We start from the raw sequence: 23,378 nt of genomic DNA, 5'->3' as shown, positions 1-23,378 counted from the left end.
CTTAATAAATGACACCCAAAAACCAGAGACAAAGCAACAAAAATCATTCACGTCAAATTCTCACCATACTTCACATATATTTTCTCAAGTGATCAGATCATAAATACATTTTACAAATAGAAAAATAGCCAACAACTGACCTGGAGAATACGAGTAAAATCCCACAATAAATGAATTAAGTGATAAAATGTTTATTAAAACATGTATGAAATATTTCGGGTGGTTACTACCACCCTTCTTCAGTCTAAAATGAGTTTTTAGACTGAAGAAGGGTGGTAGTAACCATCCGAAATATTTCTTATATGTTTTAATAAACATTTTATCACTTAATTCATTTATTGTGGGATTTTACTCGTATCGTTTTATCACGGATATTGTGATCTACCATTGATTGACCTGAAGAATATCTATACAATGAAACTAATTCCTAGAATAATTCGGCATTTTATTACAATAATGTATTAGTACTTATACATATTAAACAGTAGTATACATGTAAATCTCATATACACAGTTCAAACAATAGGTTTCGTGAATATCTTCGTGTAAAGGTAATCGATGGATTACCACTAATTATGAGATTCTAATCCACTATATTATAGTTATTGATTAATGATTTATTATAACTAGCTTATCGTATATTTATATATAAGTTTTACTATTTATCTCTTTAATTTTGTTAAGTTTTGACTGGAGCTATGGCGACAACTTCAGAGGTTTATTAGTGGTTTATTTTTCGGATAATTGATGAACTAGAACCACGCAATTTGGTGAATTAGGCATACCATAGAATAATCACGACAAAGCACTATTTATGAATATGGCGAATCCTTTTAGGTTTGTAAGAATAAGATGAGCATGTTGATATCAAGGAATATATGGACGATATGAAGTCAAACAGCAGTCAATAAAAATGCTGTTTTATTCCAATAAATATATTGTATAGTAAACAATGATATTGATGATATATATATATACATATATATCTATATATGTACGATACATATGTGTGTATATCTGGCTGTATGGAATTTACTTTTCTTTCTTTATATGCAATGTTTGACAAAGTATTCTCTCAATTTAAAAAAAAGTAATACGATGTATATGTGGATATGATGAATTTTTTCACTTTCTTGAAAAGTCTATTATAGTGAATTCATGTAGAATTACAGATATTATTCTCCTCATGTCAATAAAAAACAGTCAACTAAAAAGCTGTTTTTCTTTATTTCTATGGAGGCTGGGCTAGGCCACTATTCTAATCATATTGTCATTCTAGAGCCTTGGCTTGTTGTTATCTTTTTACATAAAACGATAAATTCAAATTAGCAGAAAATATTTAATATTAGGAAATGCATTTTTTATTCACAAATGGAAAGTTGAATGAATTTTTAGCATCAGTAGTAGTTCAACAATTGCAGAAGTTTTTGAGTGGTCCGACCCGCGGTGTCAGATTTTGACCGTCAAGTGCTGTCGCTACATATTTCGATAGCGGTGAATATGTGAACTAATGTGACTGAACAATATTCCTACTGCGGCATGCAAGTAATAAGTTAGTTCACATATTCACCGTCAACGATATGTATAGGGGCAGCACCTGATGCTTAAAATCTTCAGGAATGAAAAAATATCCCAACTGGAAATATCCTGATGCCTGCAGTCATACTTAATAAATGACACCCAAAAACCAGAGACAAAGCAACAAAAATCATTCACATCAAATTCTCACCATACTTCACATATATTTTCTCAAGTGATTAGATCATAAATACATTTTACAAATAGAAAAATAGCCAACAACTGACCTGGAGAATATCTATACAATGAAACTAATTCCTAGAATAATTCTGCATTTTATTACAATAATGTATTAGTACTTATACATATTAAACAGTACATGTAAATCTCATATACACAATTCAAACAATAGTTTATACACTTTTTACCATTAACAATGTTAATCGTCTATCCATACTTTGTGGCGACGACAGACTATTTTTTAAGAATACATTTGTTCTCGACATTAACAGCTGGGTTGTTACTAAATACATAGACTTGTCCCTTGGATAATGTAACCAAAATACATTCTGTTAGGAAATGCTGCGAAATTACATTGAACCTGAAAATCTCGAAGACTAGAACGACAAACATAAAGTCGATATTGGGATCAAACAGATTCACTACTTTAAAACATAATCCAAAATTACTTAAGAATTACTGAAAAATTTTGCTTTCATCATCGAATCATTAAATTTCAGTTACTATCATCGAATTGATAGGAATTAATCTTATATGCACAGCATACAATGCTACTAGAAATTGCACTTTTCAATTCAAACCGGGGTTTAAAACATGTTGAATATGAGTGTATGAAAAAAACAAGTCCGTTTCGCTATCACTGTAACCAGTGTTCACTAACTGTTTTCAGTAGTCTTCACCCCATGGATTCAGTTCTAAGAAATTGTCAATCACTTCTTTCATTGCTAGATTCGGTATGAGCATATCCTGTGTTAAATCTGTACGTGTCACCGGGTCAAAATGTCCGACTCGCTACAAATTGAAAATATATAAGATTGAACAAGAGTAAAACAGTATTGAATGAGGTACTAATGGCACACACTAGATTGCGCAACAATACACTCAGTATGTTGGAACATGGCTGTAAAAAATCCAACATCAAAACTGGCTTAATTTATCAAAATAGGTCTGATGTATATAGATCCTTCCAATACTATCTATTTGTAAAAAGTATGTCTATTTGATTTGTCTATTGTTATATTTCATATTTTGAATCCATTTCTGCCTGCCATACCATTCTAATGGTCAGAGTGAAATAGATATCTTATCTTACAGGTATTGAAAATTGACCCATTTTCAACAGGATTATTAGGCTCTCAACTTCAAATGTTTTCATCGAAGTCATCAAATAGATTTATATCAAGATCAACTATCCCACTCAGGATATGGTTTAAATTTCATTGATTTGCCAATGAGAAATGTTGATTCGAACTTTTGAAGAAATTGAAGCACGGTGACCCAAATAGCCACTAGCGACACCTGGTTGAATCCTTGTTCACCACAGTAGCGGTGTCTGCGAGTACCTCCTCGATGCCGAGAATCAATATCTGTAAATTAACCTACCTGTAAATGTTCTTCAATATCACGTCTGTCATACGTAATACCACTAGGCGTTATCACAGGTTCCCTCATCAATTCGAAACTGATTTTACCGCATAGATAATCAGGTACGTCGCGTATCTGTAAACACACGAGAAATAATCATTCACAGAAAAATAGTCCAGACAAATATGCGCTGATAAGTCGTACACGTACTTTTCTCCTGTGATCAACTTCACTAAATAAACTATTCAATTCATGCTTAAAACGTTCCTGGAAATAGAAAGAGCACAAATTGATTTTAAAAACAAAACCTGTTACAGTAAACTGCGCTTGCCTCAGATCTCGCTGGACCAATCCATTCTCTTCAAGGCACGTAAAATTTAGGACAGTAGGAGTGCGACCGGTATACGTCATTATCACGATGAATTGGAGTGAGAGAATTTGTAATATATTCTCAGTAATACATGACAATCTGAGGCAGTCGACTCTACAGAAAAGAAGTGTGGAGCGAAACCATTTACCGGTTCTAACTCTACGAAGCCTTACATGTTTATCTTTAATACGCTTCACTTCATCATTACTTCCTTCGTTATTATTTACTCCTTCGATCAATCTAAAAAATTGAGAAATATCTTAATAGGATGAAACTTTGTCTCCGAGACCTATAACCCCATAGATATACAACCCACAATACATGTATTGAGTTCCTGCCATATACGGTCATTTTTTCCAGTATTGTGAACACGCTAGATTTTTGCTGACAGTTAAGTGCTACCCTTTAAATACTAACCAAAATTAGGCTAAAAAGATTGATACCATGTTTCTCTTTTCTGCTTAGCTAAAAAGTTGATCTGGCTTGCTGTCTATCTACCCTGTACATTACTTTTTTGATCAATTTTACCATAACACACCCGGCAGTTATAGAAGTGAACTGATAACAAATTTTATTGCATTTTACAAAACGACTGATTAGAAGAAACAAGGTATCATTTCATTTAGCCTTAACCCTTTCAGAGCTGACTGATAAATACCCTATAGTGCTGGGGCCAGTTGCACAGTCGTGACTTAAGTCCAAAAGTGGCCTTAAATCTTAAGACTAGTCTTAAATTGTTAGATTGGCTATAGAACTAAGTTGGTCTTAGACTGGTCTTAAGTCTAAGCCATAACTATGCAACCGACCCCTGGAGATAATTTGGAAATTTTGAAAAATTCCGCCCTAGTGTGTTGAATAACGGGAATACCACTATAGTGCGTCTACACCGCGGTGCAGTGTATCGTTAGTTACTAATATTTCACTGTTTGACAGGTGCTGCCATCTTTCAAGAGAGATAATTATCAATTACTAATTACATCAATACACCGCAGTGCGGTGTACTAGCAAAATCCATCACCGATTCATACACCGCGCTGCGGTGTAGACGCAATGAAAGGGTTAATGGTAGCTGGTATTTCAGTTGATGATTGCTATTACATCGAAGTTTAATATTGATGACTTAATGAAGAACACACAAAACACGCCCAGTCATTTAGAAAAACCAGTTCAGTGAATAACGAAAATCAGTTACACTTATTTTCTGGATAGAATGCTTTCACAAGCCTTCATTTCTAAACCTCGACTAAAACTGTAGCCTACATTGAACTCAATACGAACCTGGTTTGCTCTGAATCTAACAACTTTGTTAAATACGTCTGCAATTCTATCTCTTGCGTAATACGTTTCTGTTCGATTACGTTCCATCGTTTTTTCTTCGCTAAACGAAGCGCGCCGGATATTTCGTCTCCAAAATTCAGTTTCTGATCTTTCGCGAGGTCATTGGCTGAAATATTTGCGATCAAAAAAATTCGATTAGAATTCTACGCAAATGGCGTCAAGATAATAAATGACGAACAGCTGAGGGTGCTAAATATTTTGGTATTTAGATTTGAGTTTGTCTATTGAGATAAAAAGTCGAAAATAGTTGGTGAAACCAGCCCCCAATAAGGCTCAGGGACCTGGCGCAATAAGTTTTTGCAATAATATTGAGATTTATTTTCACACCTCGTAATAATGAACCGATTGACTCTTCAAACATGAGAAGTTCGTGTAGAGCTTGTCCGAGAAAAAAGTGTCCTTTCACAGAGAATTTGTCGATTTCGAGGGCTCGATGACAGTCCTGAGCGGCCAACTCCCACTGTCTTAGTTTCAAATAGCACAAAGCACGATTCGTGAAGAAAGTGGCAATGGAAGGATTCTTCATCTGAAATTAAATCAAATTTTTTTCTTCATTCGTCAACAGCTAGGGCAGTCTCCACAGAGACTGAGGCACTCTCCTCGTCCTCTAGTCAGTAACCTGTTCGTGGTTTAGTTTCACGATCGGATATTTTCACAAACCACATTGATATAAGCCCATCTGATTATAAAAAGCTTACCACGGACGATTAGGTAACTAACTACTCGTCCTCACGACACGTAGTCGTACCGTCGTGCGTACGACTCCTCAATCCCAGACTCTCACAGACCTGAACTTACAATTGCTTTCGTGTAGCACGATATGGCATCGTTATATTTTCGAATGGCGAATAAACGATTGCCTTGATCTTTCAATTCATTCGAGCTCATGTTTAACCACAACAACGGCAGCAAGCGCGTCACTTTCAAAGCAAAACTCCTGAATAATCTAGAATAACGCAACTGGCGACCACCATATTTGTTTTGAGACGAAGTGACCGGGAGGTGCTGCCATCCAAAAAAAACTTTCCAACCATAAAATATGATTACGTGATTTTGATGTATAATTTCATGATTTTATAGAGTGCAAAACATCGTCAAATATATATTTTTATCTTAGTAATATTTGCTTTTATTTTCGGGCGCTTTTCTTTTGTACCGTATGGTGCTGCCCTCGTTGAGGGTGACGAATGAAGACACTAACCAGGAAGTAAAATATGGTAGAAGAGAAATTCCAATTTTGAGAATAATCGACGTTTAAATGCTGATTTTTACCCTAAATGAACGGGATACGACATCATTAGTGTTTTAACCAAAAAGATGTAACAAGGGTGTCTTCAAAAAGATATTTAAAGGTGAAAATATTTGAACTAAATGGAGTGTATTTGCTAACAGTTTGAATCGAGCGAACTCATCTCACTCACAACTGTCAAATCAATCAATGATAGCAAACGCACATCTGTAATTATAATGTTAGCCTTTTGAATATCTGACTATAGATTAACTTTTCTACACGACAGCATAAAACAAAACAACTAAAATAATTGATATGTCAACGATGACCATGTTATATGTATCTGTTATTAATTTTGGGTTAACTTTTAGCCTTTGGTGGAGACAAAGTGACCTATAAACATAATCACTGACACCCTTTGCATCCACAGAAAAATTACGACAAATAAAAATGTAACCTATATTCTTTTTCTGTATGAAATTTTATCCTATTTTCAGATGTCGAATACATCATCAGATACCCCTACAGCCGCAGCGGTTGTTGCAGCTGCAGCACCGGTTATCACAGCTTCCAACGTGACAGCTTCGAACGACACGATTAATGGTTATATAGTCGCTAATACGAGTCACGTTCCGCTGATATTTTTACAAACTCCGGCCGCGCAAGGCATCGCCGGAGTGTTTACATTCGCCGCTCTGATCGTCACATGTCACCAGGTCGGTATCGTTTTAATTATCTAATTGCGGTTTAGCTTGGGACAAACCTCCTGATTGCTGATTGAAAATCGTTCAACCAGATGTAAAATAAGGTTTTATTAGTTTCCCGAGTCTAACCCTATTGGATTGTTTGTTTAACGTGACAACGCAACTACACTACAGTCCTTAAGCGTAAATGTCGGCGGCCAGCAGGACTCGAACCCACTTGTCACTCATTGTCACTCAGCTCTGATAGTGAACAGCATCACGCCTTATCCTGCTGAGCTACTAAGGTCGCTTGTTCAGATTCAATTAGAATAGATTTGTTCAAAATTTATAATCTGGATTGATTGAAAACAGTCTGATTAAAAGTCTAACTTTTAAGTTAAGATTAGTTCGCTTCTAATGTTTTACATATTATCTTCATTCGTACACATTAGTACGCAGACATCGCAAAAAAAAGGTGATGTAGTCACTAACTGAGACAAGGAAAAAATGAAAATAGGAGAAATGAAGTTTGATTAACATATATTGCTGTAGGTTTTTAACTCAATTAGACTCATGTTTTAACCAAAATTGTTGAAATACTATTAGAGAGTAGGTCCTTATATTGGCCTCAGAGAATTACTTTAAAGAGTTCGCAATAATGAATGGGAAAGAATCACAAACATCATAGATGAACCCAAAACAAGGTTACGCTCAAGGGCCACGACCCTGAATGCATAGTTTCTCGAGACTAAGACTATAAGAATAATATTTGAAATGAAAAACACGGAACAAGCTTCATAGCTTCATTTATAGCTTCAGGTCTTTATCGTGTAGGTCCTATTATCCTAGGTTTCTGATTCTAGTTTCTGTGTTTGCTGGTACGGATCCAGATGGGAGCACAAGGAGGTCGTACTCCAGTCCAAATTTTCGCATGCCCTTATGAAAAACAATGGCAATTGTTGAGGCCAATCATTTTCTTCCTGATGTCTCTTAAGTGCTCGGATATTGTATGAAAATTCACCAAAATTTCCAAACCCTTGTTTTGGCTCTATGTGTAGAACTTTTCAGTATACATGTGCCCTTTTTGATTCTTTGTGCACCTGTCGAAGTCTGGCCCTGGATCCGCCAGCTATAGACGTTGTTGCAACGTGTTTCCTTATTGTTTAATAGATTGTGTCTCTGTCTGGGGTCGTGTTATAGTATTACTCCTGGTCGAATACTCCTGATAGGGTTACCTCATCCGTGTTCAAATCCGGTTCAACTGACACCTTAACGTGCAACGATCAAGTTGAAATTTGATGAAATTCCTGAAAAGAATTTAGGCCTAATGTCAAATTGTAGCCGAAATTACTATAATTTGTGATTGATCGATATTTCCATATGTTTTCAAATTCAAACATTGGAAATGTAGTTATAAGAAATGTGGGTATATACTGCTGCATATATGTTGATGAATACGTAATGCACTTTGCACCAGTGATTAAGAGCTAAGAGTCAGTTTGTAAATTCAATTCTATCAGGGCTTTCAAATAACGTCTGTTATTAATCCGTTGAATAATTGATGCTGCAGGTAGGATTGATGGAAGTATAGCTGCGCTGATATTAAATCTGTTACCCGTCGGGGCAATTGCGGTATTTTTGGTTTATTAACAAAGTGGTTGGTTCCATAAGAACTGTCGTTACTGAATACGAACAGGGATTTCATCAGTTTCTACACATTTCTTCCTTCGGAAATTGATTAGATCTTCCCTTAACCCGATGACATTTACTTTTTTCCCGAGATTCATTATCAATTTCTGCCTGTGTTCTCTCACGGTACCTATGACTCCTTGATTCCTTAAAACGTTTCCCAAACGGAAAATGCTTTCAAAGGTGCTTTAAACTCCTTTAGTTTGAGCTAAATTTCCAAAACTACTTTAATTTCGAGAAATAAGTAATTAGAAATTTTGTCTAGTTTGTAGTTGTGCAGTACACTACACTTAAAAACGGTACAAATGTGACCAGAACTTCATTCCTTGAAATTTGAAATTTTCTCATTTAAAACTCCTTGAAAACTCCTTATATCTGGGAATAACCGATCTGTAGGGATCCTGTCTCTTGCATTATTGCTAGGTAATTTTCTAGAAATCTTTTGTAAGCAGCTGTCAGCTGTGCAGTAACAACTGTTACCTCTTACATGTAATTTCTATAAAGGAGATCATGAAAAAAGACCTTCGTGTAATTAGTATGGATTTCCTGAAGGTACGATCAATTTTTCAAACGAATCCGACTAATTATTAGAATGCGCGTACGTGAAAAATTTAATCAAATCGTCGTCAGGAATGTACTGGCAATCTGTGGCGAACGTTTTAAGAAATGGTTTCCTAGCCACGAGCCAGGTAGCTAGATTTAAGTGGCAGGGATATGTACGCATTATACATCCAACTAACAACGCTGGACTAGAGAACTCCATTATTCGTTACCATAGCGACGCGTTTGACGTGACAGCTGAAATTGCCGACTCGTACAGTTTCTCATTTACGCCTTTAAGATTCAAGCTCTTCTCCGCCTCTCTCAATAATTATACGCGCGACAATAGTCTATTATTGTCGTGCTACTTTTGACGCCACCTACTGGCCAATCATTGCGGTGCTTGACGGCTAACGCGTGATTGGCTATCATTAGTATTGATTCATATAATTGCGTCTGCCGCATTTGTATTCTCACTAGAAGACATTTTTCTTAGCGTAATGATCAGTCCGAATTCAAAACAGAAAAAGGCTCGAGCTCAGTCCCTTGTGCCCTTCCCCAACAGGGTAAACACCAGTAAATCTGTCGTAGTAGGAAATTTTATAGAACAACGCCCGATTCCGTAGTTTGTTGGTAAAGTTTGACACAAGACTTGAAATCAGTTCATTGAAATCAGTTCATTTCTGATTAGTCATATTCTAAATGGAGAACTCGTGGAACTGGATCCAGCTATTCAATTCTAAAATCGATTTGATCAAATCATTTTATGTAACAGGGCCTCTCATATTGACATAGGAAGTAATATTAGATTCCTATTTAAAGGATGAACCATAAATCTAGCCACTTAACACAATAGGGCCTTTACTACAAAGACTCAGGGTCAGTTGCTCAAAAGTTGGTTCGAGTTAACCATCAGAAAAATACCATAGTACACTATTTACTGGTTAACACTGATGACCTGTTGAACAACTGACCCCAGTTCAATCAATCCAGTTTCGCAGATTTTGAATGAATCTATTCTAAGAAAATTTTGTAACTATCCTGGCAGATTTTTTGAGAAAGTGAGAAATTTATCCTCTTAGAAAACAAGGAGTCTTATCTAAATGCTCCACATCTAAGTCTGAATTTCTGAACAATGATCTAATGATTGTTTTGTATTGTATTTTCAGATATATTTGCACCTGCGTTATTACACGTGTCCGAATGAACAGCGATGGATCGTGCGTATTCTGTTCATAGTTCCGATTTATTCGTTCGATTCGTGGCTCAGTTTGATGTTCTTCAATAACGACAGTTATTACGTTTACTTCGACACCGTTCGTGACTGTTATGAAGGTAAAACCGATGATTGTGACGTGTGTCAATCAATCCCTGACGGAATATTGCGTATCTGTAAAATAAACCAAACCAACGCTTTATAAGAATGTCTGCCTTATTAAAAATGATGCAAACACTTTTCCAAAAATTTCGATTATTTTATGTTCGCAGTGCTGCCAATGTTTCTGATTTTCAGTATTTTGTTGATATTTCGTCTCTTGAAATTTTGATTCAATTTGTCTACAGAAGAAATATGAAAGGTGTTACTGAGGGTTTTGATTAATTAGAACACTTTCATTCATATTTGAATGAAATGTTACTAAAAATGTTACATTAAATTTGTTACTACTGATATCGCTTTTCAGAGATTGGCAGTTCTGTTTACAATGAGTAGTTTAAGCATTACTTAAACCGTATTCCTTAAATTCATAATTTCACAAAAATGTCGGAGTTCTAGATGTACTTATTTGAGTCTTTACTTTTCAGCATTTGTTATCTACAACTTTTTGAGTCTATGTTACGAGTATCTAGGTGGTGAAAGTGCCATAATGTCCGAAATCAGAGGAAAACCAATTCAGTAAGTTCATTTACGTAGAGCAAAGAAACTTTCAGCGATCGGAAATCTTTTTTACAAATATGATTTAACTTGTTTATTTTCTGCAGGAAAAGTTGCATGTACGGCACTTGTTGTCTCGGTGGAAAGCAGTACACAATTGGGTTCTTGAGATTTTGTAAACAGGTAAGTTCGGTTCTATGTATTTTTCAACAGAACCCTGATTAGGCAGACTCAGGGAGGCTCCCTGTTTGACTGACTCAGGGAGGCTCCCTATTTGACTGACTCGGGGAGGTTGAGCTCCCTGTTTCACTGACTCGGGGAGGTTGGATCTCCCTGTTTGACTGACTTGGGGAGGTTGGGGCTGGGGGTTGGATTGGGGCTCCCTGTTTCACTGACTCGGGGAGGTTGGATCTCCCTGTTTCACAGACTCAGGTAGTTCGGAGTCCATGGCTAAATCTAACTCAGTATGTTACGTTCTATTGTAGGCTACGCTTCAGTTTTGTTTAGTGAAACCTGTGATGGCGATAATTACACTAATTCTACAGGCGTTCGGACTCTACAAGGATGGAAACTTTTCGTTAGTATTCACAATTCTCTAACATTACTTCATTCTGATTCTCATTCATCAACTGTTACTGTAATTGTAATGATTTTATTTCAGATTGAAGAGTGGTTACTTATACATTTCCATCATATATAATATATCTGTATCGTTGGCACTTTACGGATTGTTCCTCTTCTATTTCGCCACAAAAGAATTGCTCTGTTCATATGATCCCGTTCTGAAGTTCTTCACGGTCAAATTCGTCGTATTTCTCTCATTCTGGCAAGGTAAACTGAACCGTAATTCCTCTTCATTTTCGTCACAAGTTTTTTATGCGTAGATTTCGTTGATTTCTATCGAACAAATTTTTTTTACGGGTCAATTAAAGCCATCCTTCGTCGGCAGGGACTCAAACCTGATGGCATCGCGAGACTGTGCCACGGTACGAAACCGTGCCTGATTAGCCCGAGTGTGCACTTAGTCATGATGTCATTATTAGCCAATCAGAAATCATGTTTTATTTATAGCTATCCGTGAATTTGCCTCAGCTAATTATACAACAGGCAATCCGATTTTGCTCTGGTGGACCTGCAAACTCAGGCTAATCAGGCACAGGGATTGTGATGGGTTCGAATCCCTGTGACAGAGAACAGAAATCTGACTAATTACAGAGAAATACTTGTATTTTTCCGGATGCCATTGAATTAAATGAATCATTGAATGAATTACTTGAAGGACTCTGCATAACGTATTGTTTTGTATTATCTTAATTTCTGACTTCAAAATAGCTTCCTTATGCAATTGTTTGCGTGAATGGGTGGAAAAAAGAATAAAGATGAAATAAATTATCAACATTTTACTTGACATGACTCCTGAAATTTTTCATTTTCCTCCTGCAAAACTGGATATCCAGTTTCCCTATAGTGTACGTACCCGGTACTAAACAATGTATTTTTTTGTAAATTTTAGGTTTTATTCTTGCTATTCTGGAGAAAGCGGGTGCGATACCAGCGATATACTCGGAGAATAATCAACTGAAAGTTGGGGTCGGTACGGTCGCTGCTGGCTATCAGAATTTCCTCATCTGTATGGAGATGTTTTTCGCGGCGGTCGCGTTAAGGTTCGCGTTCCCACATACGACGTATTCGGCGAACGAGCAGACGACCACCGGTCGTACGGTGTCTCTGCAGAGCATTTCGAGCAGTTTGAAAGAGACGATGAACCCGAAGGATATAATGAACGACGCGATTCATAACTTCCACCCGCAGTATCAGCAGTACACGCAACAGGCATCGAAAATACCGCAGGAAGAGCTCGACGGCTACCGCGATTACTACCGCGACGTCTATCGCGATTCGACGACCCCCGACCCGCCGTATCGCAACGGTTCGCTGACGAAAACCAGTTCTCACGAGCAGCAGCAGCCAGTAGGTGGCAGCACGGCGAGCAACACGAGCGTCGGGCGCGGTGGTACGAGCGGAATGACGTCGGGAAGGCGACCGAATTCGAACGCGAAAGGTGGTCGATTCACGGAGAAGACAACGCTGCTCAGCTCGGATGACGAATTTCAGTAAAACACAAATATCTTTCTTCATGTGTTCAAAATATTTCTACATATCACACACAAACGCACTGCATTTAACCACGGGTCAGCTCTACATTTAAAGCTTAACGTAAGATCGGACTAAGCGGCAACTAAACTAATTCGTGAATTAGCCGTTTTTAGACTTAAATCTTGACTCTGGAACTGGGCTCAAGGTTTTGGATCTTTCAGTGATATTTCTAAAAACGCTTTGCTAAAGGTGGTTAAAACACTAATATTAGCTATCTATATAAATGCCTAATTGGCTTATTTTATATCTTCGAAATTGACTGAGAATCTCTTAACATCGGAAATAGTTACTGGTAAGGCATACATTTTTCATTGAACACTGCCATTGCTTATAGCTATATTCACAGGTCCCTAAAGTTAGTTCGTTCCTAATTTGGCGGATTGTACCTGGAACTGATCAAATTAGAACAGACTTTTCACTAGTGTGAATGCTTGGTTCATTCTAAATTGGAACAGAATTATTTGAGAACGTTCTGCATAACGTAGTGAGAACATTGCTATTGTCTGAAGAGGGTGACAGATCGTTGCTTCGAATCACCTGCAAATCACAGGGGCAAAATTTTGTGACGCTTAATCTGTAGTATGAGTTGATTTAGAGTAAAACACTGGAATATTTATTTCTATATCATATAGATGCGTGTTGGTTTGTATGTGTGACGCACTGTGGTTCGTGTTAGAAAATGCACTGAATGTTAGGTGTTAGCTACTACAGGTCGGATCATTTTCAAGTGAAGGAAAAATTGGTTTGATAGAAGTTGACCAACCGGTCTCCTTCATTTTTGCCTGTAAACATATTTTCTTGCGTACATGCTTTTACGAATGATACATTATATGAGTGTTTTTAAGATATATACCAAACGTAATTATTTTGCCTAAAAACTGCTCACGCAAATAACGTGTCTGTGCAGGAAATAATTCAGATGAAAATATTTAATGTACGAATATTTCGTTGTGAATGTGAGTTGATATCGTAAGATAATATAGTATAACAGAAAAAAAAACAACTGCTGTGGTTTGTGCGTAAGTTTCCATGTAATGATAAAATATATAAAAGTTGTAAAGATGGTAACAGTTAGGGTTTGATAGGACGTTTGTATGGGGCAAATAATTTTTTTTGTCATTTTACAATGAGATGTTTGACTTTAAATGCATGTTTGACTTTAAATGCATGCATACAGAGGGTAGGGACAGTTGCTTGTAAAATTGGAAAGATTTGCGTACATACTCTAGAAGAATGATTATTTGCCATTTCGAACAATGCACCAGTTGTTAGTATTTGCCGTTAAGGCTGATTTAGGGGGGTTTACGATTTACCGCGATTAACTGGTTTAATCATAAGCTGTACCATGAAAAAAAAACACAATATTAATATATATATATATGTATGATAAATATGTATCTATCTAGCTGTAAATATGTATGAAATTGTTGAAAGCCTGTGAGATCAAACTTATAATAGGCCAGTGTTCATCGATTTTTGCTTTCGTATTCATTAGTTGAATTTGTCTTTGTACTCAGAAGTTAGATCATTACCAACAGATCAACTCAAGTGTCAAATATGAATGCGCATAAGATTAAAAGCCACTATATACAAGATTAAAAATGAAATTTATCAAAAATAGAAATCAAAAGACACAACATACTCTCTTTCTCTCTCAAGACCATGGGAGAGAATCTGGTACATTGTGTCTTTTGATCGTAAGTTTTGATGAATAAATTTCACCTTAACCTTTTGAATTCTGTATATAGTGGGGTTTTTAATCTTATTATCTTTTCCCCATGTCTGAGAGTACGGGCTATTCTACTATGAATGTACAGCTGTGTGGAACAGGCTTCTGAGTAGATTTACTTTTGCTGGTGTATTTAGTTTTTGATATTTTTTTGACTTCGCGATCAAAAGTTTGTTACGTTTATCTCATTTATAAAGTCTATATTCTGTAGTGTATCTGATATTAGTTATTGCTACACTCTATTTTATGTGTAGCTTGTCATGTTATGTTATAACACAACTATCTGTATTCATACAGAAAAAAATTCTCAATTACATGAGTACTTTATCCTCTTGTGTTCAAGACTTAAAGAAAAGTAAACTTATTCTGGTGAAAGAAACTTCATTCCAAAAAAGTTGGCAGCATATTTTTGTGATCTTGGCACAATATCTCACGGGACCAGTACCATACCAATGGAAATAATACGAATGACTTATTCCAAAATTCAGACCAAGTTCTTATCACATTAGACTAACTGCTCATGGAAAGAGGCTTAGAATAACCAAATACTCTAAAAATTCATTAAACTCTTTAATTTGTACCGATTATTTTTTTTTTTGAAGATTTTACCTTAACTATAATGTAATTAAGTATAATCGAGATATATATAACTCTTTGACTGTTAGCCCTGTAATTCTTTTATTGGCATATTCATATATTCAATGTTACATTAAATTAGAAAATCTATTCTTCTAAACCCTTATCATTATTATGTGATGTAATATGTCATATTATACAGCTTGCGGCTATTAATACTATGATCGTAAAAACAAACATTTAAGAATGCTAAATGTTAGCTACGTAGAATTAAGTGTTTATTGAATAGCTTATACCGTGTAGGTGGGTGAACTAAATTTTTGAGTCAATGAACATGAAATTCAGAAATCAGAGAACCCTCATAATGCTGTGATTAAGACCTCAAGCATGATCTTTTAAAGATACAATTTGCATTTTGAAATGAATACTACTGACTTTCTATTCAAGCCAAAATAGCTGCATTCTAAATTAGCACATGACGCCAGGCTTAGATTGGCTTATCATTTCCATAGTTGTGGCTTAGACTAACGACCCATCGAAAACCATGATCATAGTTCTATAGCCAATCTCACTACTTAAGACCAGTCTTAAGATTTCAAACCACTATTTTGAACTGAAGTCTTGACTTGGTATCAATGGCATTACTGGATTTGCTTTTCTCGCTAGGATTTGATTATTTCAAGGGATCACTGAATGCCGATTTTTCAAACACTGCCAATAAAACTCTAGACTTCTTCTTCATCAAAATGATCAACAACAAGATAATTATTGACTCGGATAGTATTTTTACTTAGGAAATGTATATGTGTATATTGGCGAATAATCAAATGTTTGATCATGTGAAAAAGTATGATTATTGTAAATCGTGGGGCAAGATTTACAAATTTTACTAGAAGATTCTTCTTTGCTGAAATAGGCCTGCGAGTTGATTTTAGGTTGTTAAAATGATTGGTTAATTTTTAACTATCTAGCGTTTAAGACCTTGCTAATTGTAGAAATTGTTTAAATCTTTGTAAATATATTTGAATGAAAGGCAAATTTTCTTAGGAAATTTAAAATTTATGCCTGCAGTTTTATTGTCCAATTGATAACCTAACGAAGACAAATTGTACAAAATGTATTATGATGTACTTAAAACTGTGTTGTTAGTGTAAAAAGATAACTTTTTTGTTGTGACAAATATTTTTGTCTTCAATTAGTATTTGATTCTATCATCCCAGAGTACCGTATGGTGGCGACGACTTGCGCAGTGGCAAATCCCTGAACTAATCATGCTGGTTCTGAATATTTCTGAGTTTTATCGACGTTTATTTTCATTTTTGCGTGTTTTCATGCACAAACTAAACTGAAAACTAAAGAGGAAAAATTTTCAAATTCAAAAATAATTCAAACCAGTTAGATACTATATCGTCGAGTTTGGGATTCGAACTCACTTCATCGGGTCACTCGGGAGCGTACGGAAAATCCCGAGTGGTTTTACGAATGTCGCGCGAGTCATAATAAACGCACATGGCCGCCGCATGTCGCGCTGGCTCAAACGACACTCGCATTCACAGGTGTTCGTTCTAGTCGAACCCGGGCTGCAATTAAACGCTAAACACTTTCGATAGGAGTGAAAGTGGGTCTCAGGTTGCAATAGCGTGACTTAGCTGCGCCGGTTGAAAGAGAGAGACATACGACCAGCACCACACCACACGTGCCACAAACTCAACTCGTCGGACTGTCAAAATCTGGTTGAAGGTCTACTAAACGTTTGTCTAATATAATAGATATAATTAGTGTACTCATTAGTTAAAGCATCGAAATTAGAAACGATATTTAAAAGATTTAAAGAACTGCTATCGGATTTACGCGGCATATGTTCATTGAAAAGGTAACTCCAATTTGGCATCTGTCAAATATGATGAATATGACGGAAACAAGGCCATTATTGGAAACTGTTGGCGGTGAAACTGGTGGTGGTTGTCTGCGACCATCTACTGACAAACTCGGAATACTAAACGCGGAAGCGATGAAGCATATTTTGAATTGCAGACACCACAGCGCTTCGACCCAAACTGTAATGAATGGGAATAATATAACTGTGAAGGAAGATGAAGAGACAACTGTAGCAGTGAACGGAATAACGAATTGTGACCAGCAGGTATATATATATATAACCCTAATCATCATTTTTACTCGAAAAATTTCATTTCATCGTATTCACTTCGCACGAGAGCTGCCAGTGTTCTTTCATTTTCAGGTAAACCCTTTAAGAGCGCTCTCTGAAAATATCTAAATTACTTTTCACGGTTCGGTTCCTGATATTCAGAAAAAAGTAATTTATTTCAGGTTTTTCAAACAGAATTTTTATGGCTTTTTAAGATCACATGATTTCCCATGAAACTAAGGTTCAGGCTAATAAGCTAATGCTGGTATGCATTTGTGCATACAAAGTTTAGTGTTCTGTGACAAAAACATAAGAAACATAGCAGTGGATTAAAGCAACAAAAAAACCGCCTAAAATGGAAAGCGACTTAGGTAATATAATTTGTAGACATAACCCACCTGTATTCATACAATGACAATGAGCTTTTTTCATATTGTTCCGTGTTTTATGTGTCTTTTAGCCTAAATCATGACTAAAAAGTTGCCCATGTGTAAACGATATCAACACAGGCTCTAAATCACATTGCCTCGTCAGTTTAATTTCCTGTTTTTGTGAAATCATGAAGCTTCTTTGATCCGTGTTGTTTTTTAATGTTTTGCCGGCTTCGATAAACAATAGCTCTTCAACAGGCTAGGGCAAGCTTGAAATAACTTCTTTCCATGCATTTAGTTCCAAGTTTACAGTTTATGAGTTGATATTCGACTCCTAGTTCTCAGTTCTACAGTTTATGAGTTGATATTCGACTCCTAGTTCCAAGTTTACAGTTTATGAGTTGATATTCGACTCCTAGTTCCCAGTTCTACAGTTTATGAGTTGATATTCGATTCCCAGTTCCCAGTTCTACAGTTTATGAGTTGATATTTGACTCCTAGTTCCCAGTTCTACAGTTTATGAGTTGATATTCGATTCCCAGTTCCCAGTTCTACAGTTTATGAGTTGATATTCGATTCCTTGTTCCCAGTGCAGCAGTTCATGAGTTGATATTCGACTCCCAGTTTGAACCCCAAATTCGCTCCAGGTGTGGTGAGTTTGGACACCAAAGCATAGAGGCAAATCGAATGAAGCATTCAAATAAATGAATGAGGAACAAATATCATATTTTTAAAATGAAACGTAAAAACATCGAAGATGAACTGACTTTTACTCTCAGATTCACACTTAGCCACAAACTGCTGAACTGGAACCAATTCCTTAGTTCAACATTCCGCTCGTGCTTTGTTTTTATTTTGACAGAAATTTGCCCTCAAACTTCGAACAATTAGACGAGAACTCAATTAGAACATCAGAAAGAAGATTTCATCGCAATTGAAAAAGAAAAGTGCTTAGTATAATGAAAACCCTTCGGGCTGCATATAGTAAAAAATACCAGAAAATTAGTCTGAAACTGGCAGATTAATTCTAAAAACTCTTTCTTTACATTATTCCACATAAACAGCTGTTGCGCTAGCGATATTATCACTCTATCAATTAGTTAGTTATATGCGGGATATAATAAAAAATAATCGATTAATGCCGATCGATTTTACATATATAATATCAACCGTGTAAATATAGCTATTAAGGATCATTCAGCGAATGTTTAAAGCAGTTACATAAGTAAATACACCTGCGACATTTTCGCTTTCAACACCTCATGGATATAAACATGTACTCATTTTTCACACTTTTAACAATACTATACGTGTTATTGCATGAAACAAATTCATATTTAAAGCGCTGTTTTGCATAAGTTAATATTGGTATTTTTCGAATTGATACATATAGAATGGAAATTAAGGATATGCATTTCTAGTTTTATGCAAATTGTATTAAGATTGTGCTCTTTGTACCAGAAGGCTTGAAATTAGTTGACTGAATCTTGAGAGAAATATCTTGCCATTTATCCAGCGAGAGTGTTAAGAGTTGGCTTAAAAACCAGGAGCCCATTTTGCAGACATGCGCTACGTTCATGGGCTTTTTATCGCGGGCCTCATCTGGCTCAGGCCAACCATTCACACCGGCGCTAAATGGGCCTACTCGATATGGGCCAAATCCGATTCGACCAAGTGCTGCCGCTTTTGGTCAAAAGGTCTCCTGAATCGGTCAAATGCTAACTGGTTCTGGAAGCGTTCTGCAATAGCGTGACAAAGCTGCACCAGTTGAAAGAGAGACATATGACCAGCACCACCACGTGCCACAAACTTCAGCCTCGCAGTAACCATCTGACGAATTTAATCATAATGAATATCTGTGTTGAACAGATTTTCTGGTCTCCTGAAGCTCGTTGTAACGAGGTTCCACTGTATCAGTTATGACAAACAGATTTTCTGGTCTCCTGAAGTTCGTTGTAACGAGGTTCCACTGTATCAGTTATGACAAATCGATTTTCTGGTCTCCTGAAGTTCATTGTAACGAGGTTCCACTGTATCAGTATGACAAACAGATTTTCTGGTCTCCTGAAGCTCGTTGTAACGAGGTTCCACTGTATCAGTTAAGACAAACAGATTTTCTGGTCTCCTGAAGTTCGTTGTAACGAGGTTCCACTGTATCAGTTAAGACATCAGAAAGTTGTTACGAGCTCCCACTGTAAGCCTGCTATAGTCTATCGGAAGGACAGCAGAACTGAAAGTTTAGTTCAGTTATATTCACCCTAGCGTTGATTGATCTGTTCCTTCTCGACGACGCTGGTCTGCGCTGTAAGTCAGGCATCGAGTGATAAGCATTTAATTTATGAAAATCATTCAGTGAAAGCCGAACGCCGCGTAGCGCCGAGCCAAATGGCTATTTCCTTCTGAAGATTAAGCCTGAGCTTCGACGAACTTGATTGCGTACGTCGCCCACGCCATCCATGGCATCGTCATGACGATAGAGCCTGATTGGGACCGCGCGCATTAATATCGCCGAGACTAGAAACAATGATGATTTGACGAGACCGTAATGGTTTTTGGCTCGGATGAATAATCAGGATGTAATAAACGATGACGAGGACGGCTGTACTCGCTGACGGTCTAATATTTCATTAGCTTTATATCATTAAACATTGATGCCATTAAGTTTGTAATATGGTCTTGATTTAATATTATGTGCAGCGTTAGCCGATGACCAAGGCCCTGCTGTTTGCTGTATTTACCTGTCCATCTAACAATGTTCTCCACAACAGGTTTTAGAGGGGCAGACGCCCCCCTGGATTTTTATATCCACACTTCTAAAAATGAGCTACCCCTTTTAAGATATTTGTTGCCCGTAACCAGAAATAGGAGATTGCACCAAAATCATAAGCTTAAGTTTCTGCATTTTTTGGGGGATCAAAAGCCTTGCTACTTCGGCAGTTGCGATGTCAATTAATGCAGCCCCTTTGAAACGCAGCATATGGAGAAGATTGGGGTCTATCAATTTGAATTTGAACTGAATGAAAAAAATTAGTATTCGTTTTCTTATTTCTGAATCAAAGATATAGCCTTTACGATTCATTGTTAATGATAGTCTTTCGAGTAAAATTGCTGTGTCAAATTGTTCTTGATATCAAAATGTTAACATTTGCCAATTTATCGACATTGCTTTCAAGTTTTGTTGTGTACTGTTTTATATAATGAAAATGTACCGGTACGAGAATCTGCCTGGATTCAGTTTAAATTGGTGTCGCTGATGTGTGCAGGTGATTTTGTTTCTGCGTTCGTTCGACTGTCGCCAGGAAATTGGACGCTCGGCGAAAAAAGCTCTCGGGAATCTCGAATAACACGGAAAATATGTAATAGATCTGATGTCGTCGGCGAAGCGAGAAACCTTCAAATAATTGAAGAATATCTCCCTGTCTCATCGACTGCATCATCGCTTTCAAGGCCAGTTACCACAGTATTGACTCTGGAACTTACAACCAACTGTCCAGTAAACTTTAGATATTTAACCCCTCTTTCACCAAACACAAACCCTTTCCTAGGATTGAAGCTTTGAACTGTGTTTGTGTCCTAACAAAAATTCATAAAGACTAGTCTTTATGAATTTTTGGTCCTAACCATTGCACCTCCAGGGCCAGTTGCTCAAAAGTTGGTTAGAGTTGACCAGTGGATAGTTGATATCGTGACAATTAAAAGTTCATTGTTTTTCTGGTTTTTATCCGCCGGTTATCTGCAACCAACCTTTAAGCTACTGCTGCCCCTGATCTATAGCCAACCAATTAGTATTTATAAATTTTAGAATAGAAAAAAACTTCCAGACACCATTGTTAGGTCATTCATCTCTGGACCTAATTTGTCCAAGGATAGATTATAAACCGTGTCGTCTAACTACGCTGTTTATCCGTTTTTCGATTTGCCTAATTTCAAATTCAATTCGTGCCTGTTTTCTCGTTATGGAGAGTTGGAAGCGCTGGATACCGGGTATTCGTACGGAATAATGCATGAAAGCATTCTTAGGGAAATTGCGATATCGATGTGAAATACTGATCCTACGTATCAGATACCTAACATCACTGTCAAACAGCTGGCGATTAATTCATGTTTTGGTTCACGATGGCCTTGATCGGACAAAACCAGCCTTTACAATTCAGGATCTAGTTCTGCGATGCAATTCAATTCTTTATTGATCTTTAAGGAAAGTAGTACATTTAAGCACAGAATAAAACATTATAAGAAGAAAACGAAATATATTAGAATGAGCTGATCTCAGTTTTATTCATTGAGAGTAAAGCCAGGCATGGGTTGCCTTGATACTCGAGGGTTGACTGCCACATGGTTATCAATGATGGTATGCGACTGGTCTGTGTCAGTCGCTAGAGCAGTGTTTAATATCGATTGCGACTGGGAGAGATGCTCTAAGTCCAAGGGGGCGTAGGTCAACGTGTCTTAGCCACATGATTATCACTGGCAGACGCAGGGCCGATCTGCACCCGGCTTTAAACTCCGCGTAGACATAACTGTATCTCACGTTATACTGGCTTAAGTCTAAGAGTATGAAATATGGAGGTTTATTGCGTACCGTGACAATAGTGGAATATGTTTGACTTGGTGTAACATTGTATAGTGTGTTTGGATAGTAACGTGTGTAAATGTGTTCCGGTCAACATAGCGTTCGGTACCGATAATACCCTGTATCACGAGCCTTGTTTCGAACGCACTTGTGCAAAAGCTATTTTATCGCGAGCGACCCGACAAAAAATGACTTGTTTCATTAGTTAAATCAACTTTTATTTCAAGAGAGCTATTGTTAACGTTGTCATGTTATTGCCCTACGCCTGAAATGCTTGTCACTTAAGGGTATAAGAATTTTTCAGTGACATACTGATTTGCTTATGTAGATTTTTTTATATATATATATATATATATATATATATATATATATATATATATATATATATATATATATATATACTCATGTATACACTCATGTATACAGAGCGATAAACCTTATCTCGATGCCTTCATCTTTGAGGACTGATCAATTGATATAGATGGGTTAATCCTCTGTTGTAGTCGATGGAGGAAAAAAACCCATAAAACGGTCGTATATAACCGGATGTTAGTGAAGTCAAAGTCGCTGATTGATTCGTAAGATTAGTTTTATTTCTGAACTGGTCGTTTGGATGTCATAGTCTCCCCGAGGTTCTATAATCCGACCTATAATCTAGATATCCAGCTGTAGACGGTATATAGCGACGAGATCGAATTTACTGTCAACCCAACAAATTCATATGAAGACCAGAATTTTGAAAAACCCGACAGGCTCTTGTCAATTTAATAACAATTTTATTATCCCTTCGAAATAGATGTCATCTCCTTATCTTTCATTGCGAAACAGGTTTTTATCCATTCAGGGATTTTCAAGTCGATCTACAATATCAGTGTATTTATTAGTGTTAGCGATACAGCTGGGTTTTTTACGTGCAGTAATATTGGCAGACGTGACTACGACGACTATGAGAGTAGTTACTATACGAGATTACGTC

At 36.8% G+C, this 23,378-nt stretch overlaps 3 protein-coding genes across 3 annotated transcripts in view; 2 read left to right on the top strand and 1 right to left on the bottom strand.

Annotated features, from left to right (window-relative positions):
* Positions 1-1,730: 1,730 nt before the first annotated feature.
* LOC141903798 (E3 ubiquitin-protein ligase CHIP-like) lies at positions 1,731-5,816 on the bottom strand. The gene is made up of 7 exons (XM_074792115.1): positions 5,630-5,816; positions 5,159-5,357; positions 4,772-4,937; positions 3,667-3,733; positions 3,334-3,390; positions 3,142-3,258; positions 1,731-2,550 (listed from the first exon to the last, which is right to left on the bottom strand). Exons 1-7 carry the CDS (start codon positions 5,717-5,719, stop codon positions 2,425-2,427), a joined length of 822 nt encoding a protein of 273 aa, XP_074648216.1. The 5' UTR covers positions 5,720-5,816; the 3' UTR covers positions 1,731-2,424.
* A 209-nt stretch (positions 5,817-6,025) lies between these two features.
* Positions 6,026-16,478, top strand: LOC141904158 (transmembrane protein 184B-like). The gene is made up of 8 exons (XM_074792692.1): positions 6,026-6,183; positions 6,560-6,778; positions 10,144-10,309; positions 10,778-10,868; positions 10,955-11,030; positions 11,333-11,424; positions 11,509-11,678; positions 12,361-16,478. The coding sequence occupies exons 2-8, from the start codon at positions 6,560-6,562 to the stop codon at positions 12,963-12,965; spliced, it is 1,419 nt and encodes a 472-aa protein (XP_074648793.1). The 5' UTR covers positions 6,026-6,183; the 3' UTR covers positions 12,966-16,478.
* A 940-nt stretch (positions 16,479-17,418) lies between these two features.
* LOC141903093 (RNA binding protein fox-1 homolog 2-like) overlaps positions 17,419-23,378 on the top strand; it is a 111,232-nt gene continuing 105,272 nt past the window's right edge. Inside the window, exon 1 of the mRNA XM_074791045.1 lies at positions 17,419-17,452. The gene's annotated coding sequence lies outside the window, so the exon portion shown is untranslated. The remainder of the gene's footprint in view (positions 17,453-23,378) is intronic.

The sequence above is a fragment of the Tubulanus polymorphus genome, chromosome 4 (assembly GCF_964204645.1).
Source record: "Tubulanus polymorphus chromosome 4, tnTubPoly1.2, whole genome shotgun sequence".
Taxonomy (NCBI): Eukaryota; Metazoa; Nemertea; class Palaeonemertea; order Tubulaniformes; family Tubulanidae; genus Tubulanus; species Tubulanus polymorphus.
This window is presented reverse-complemented; position numbering and strand designations above follow the sequence as displayed.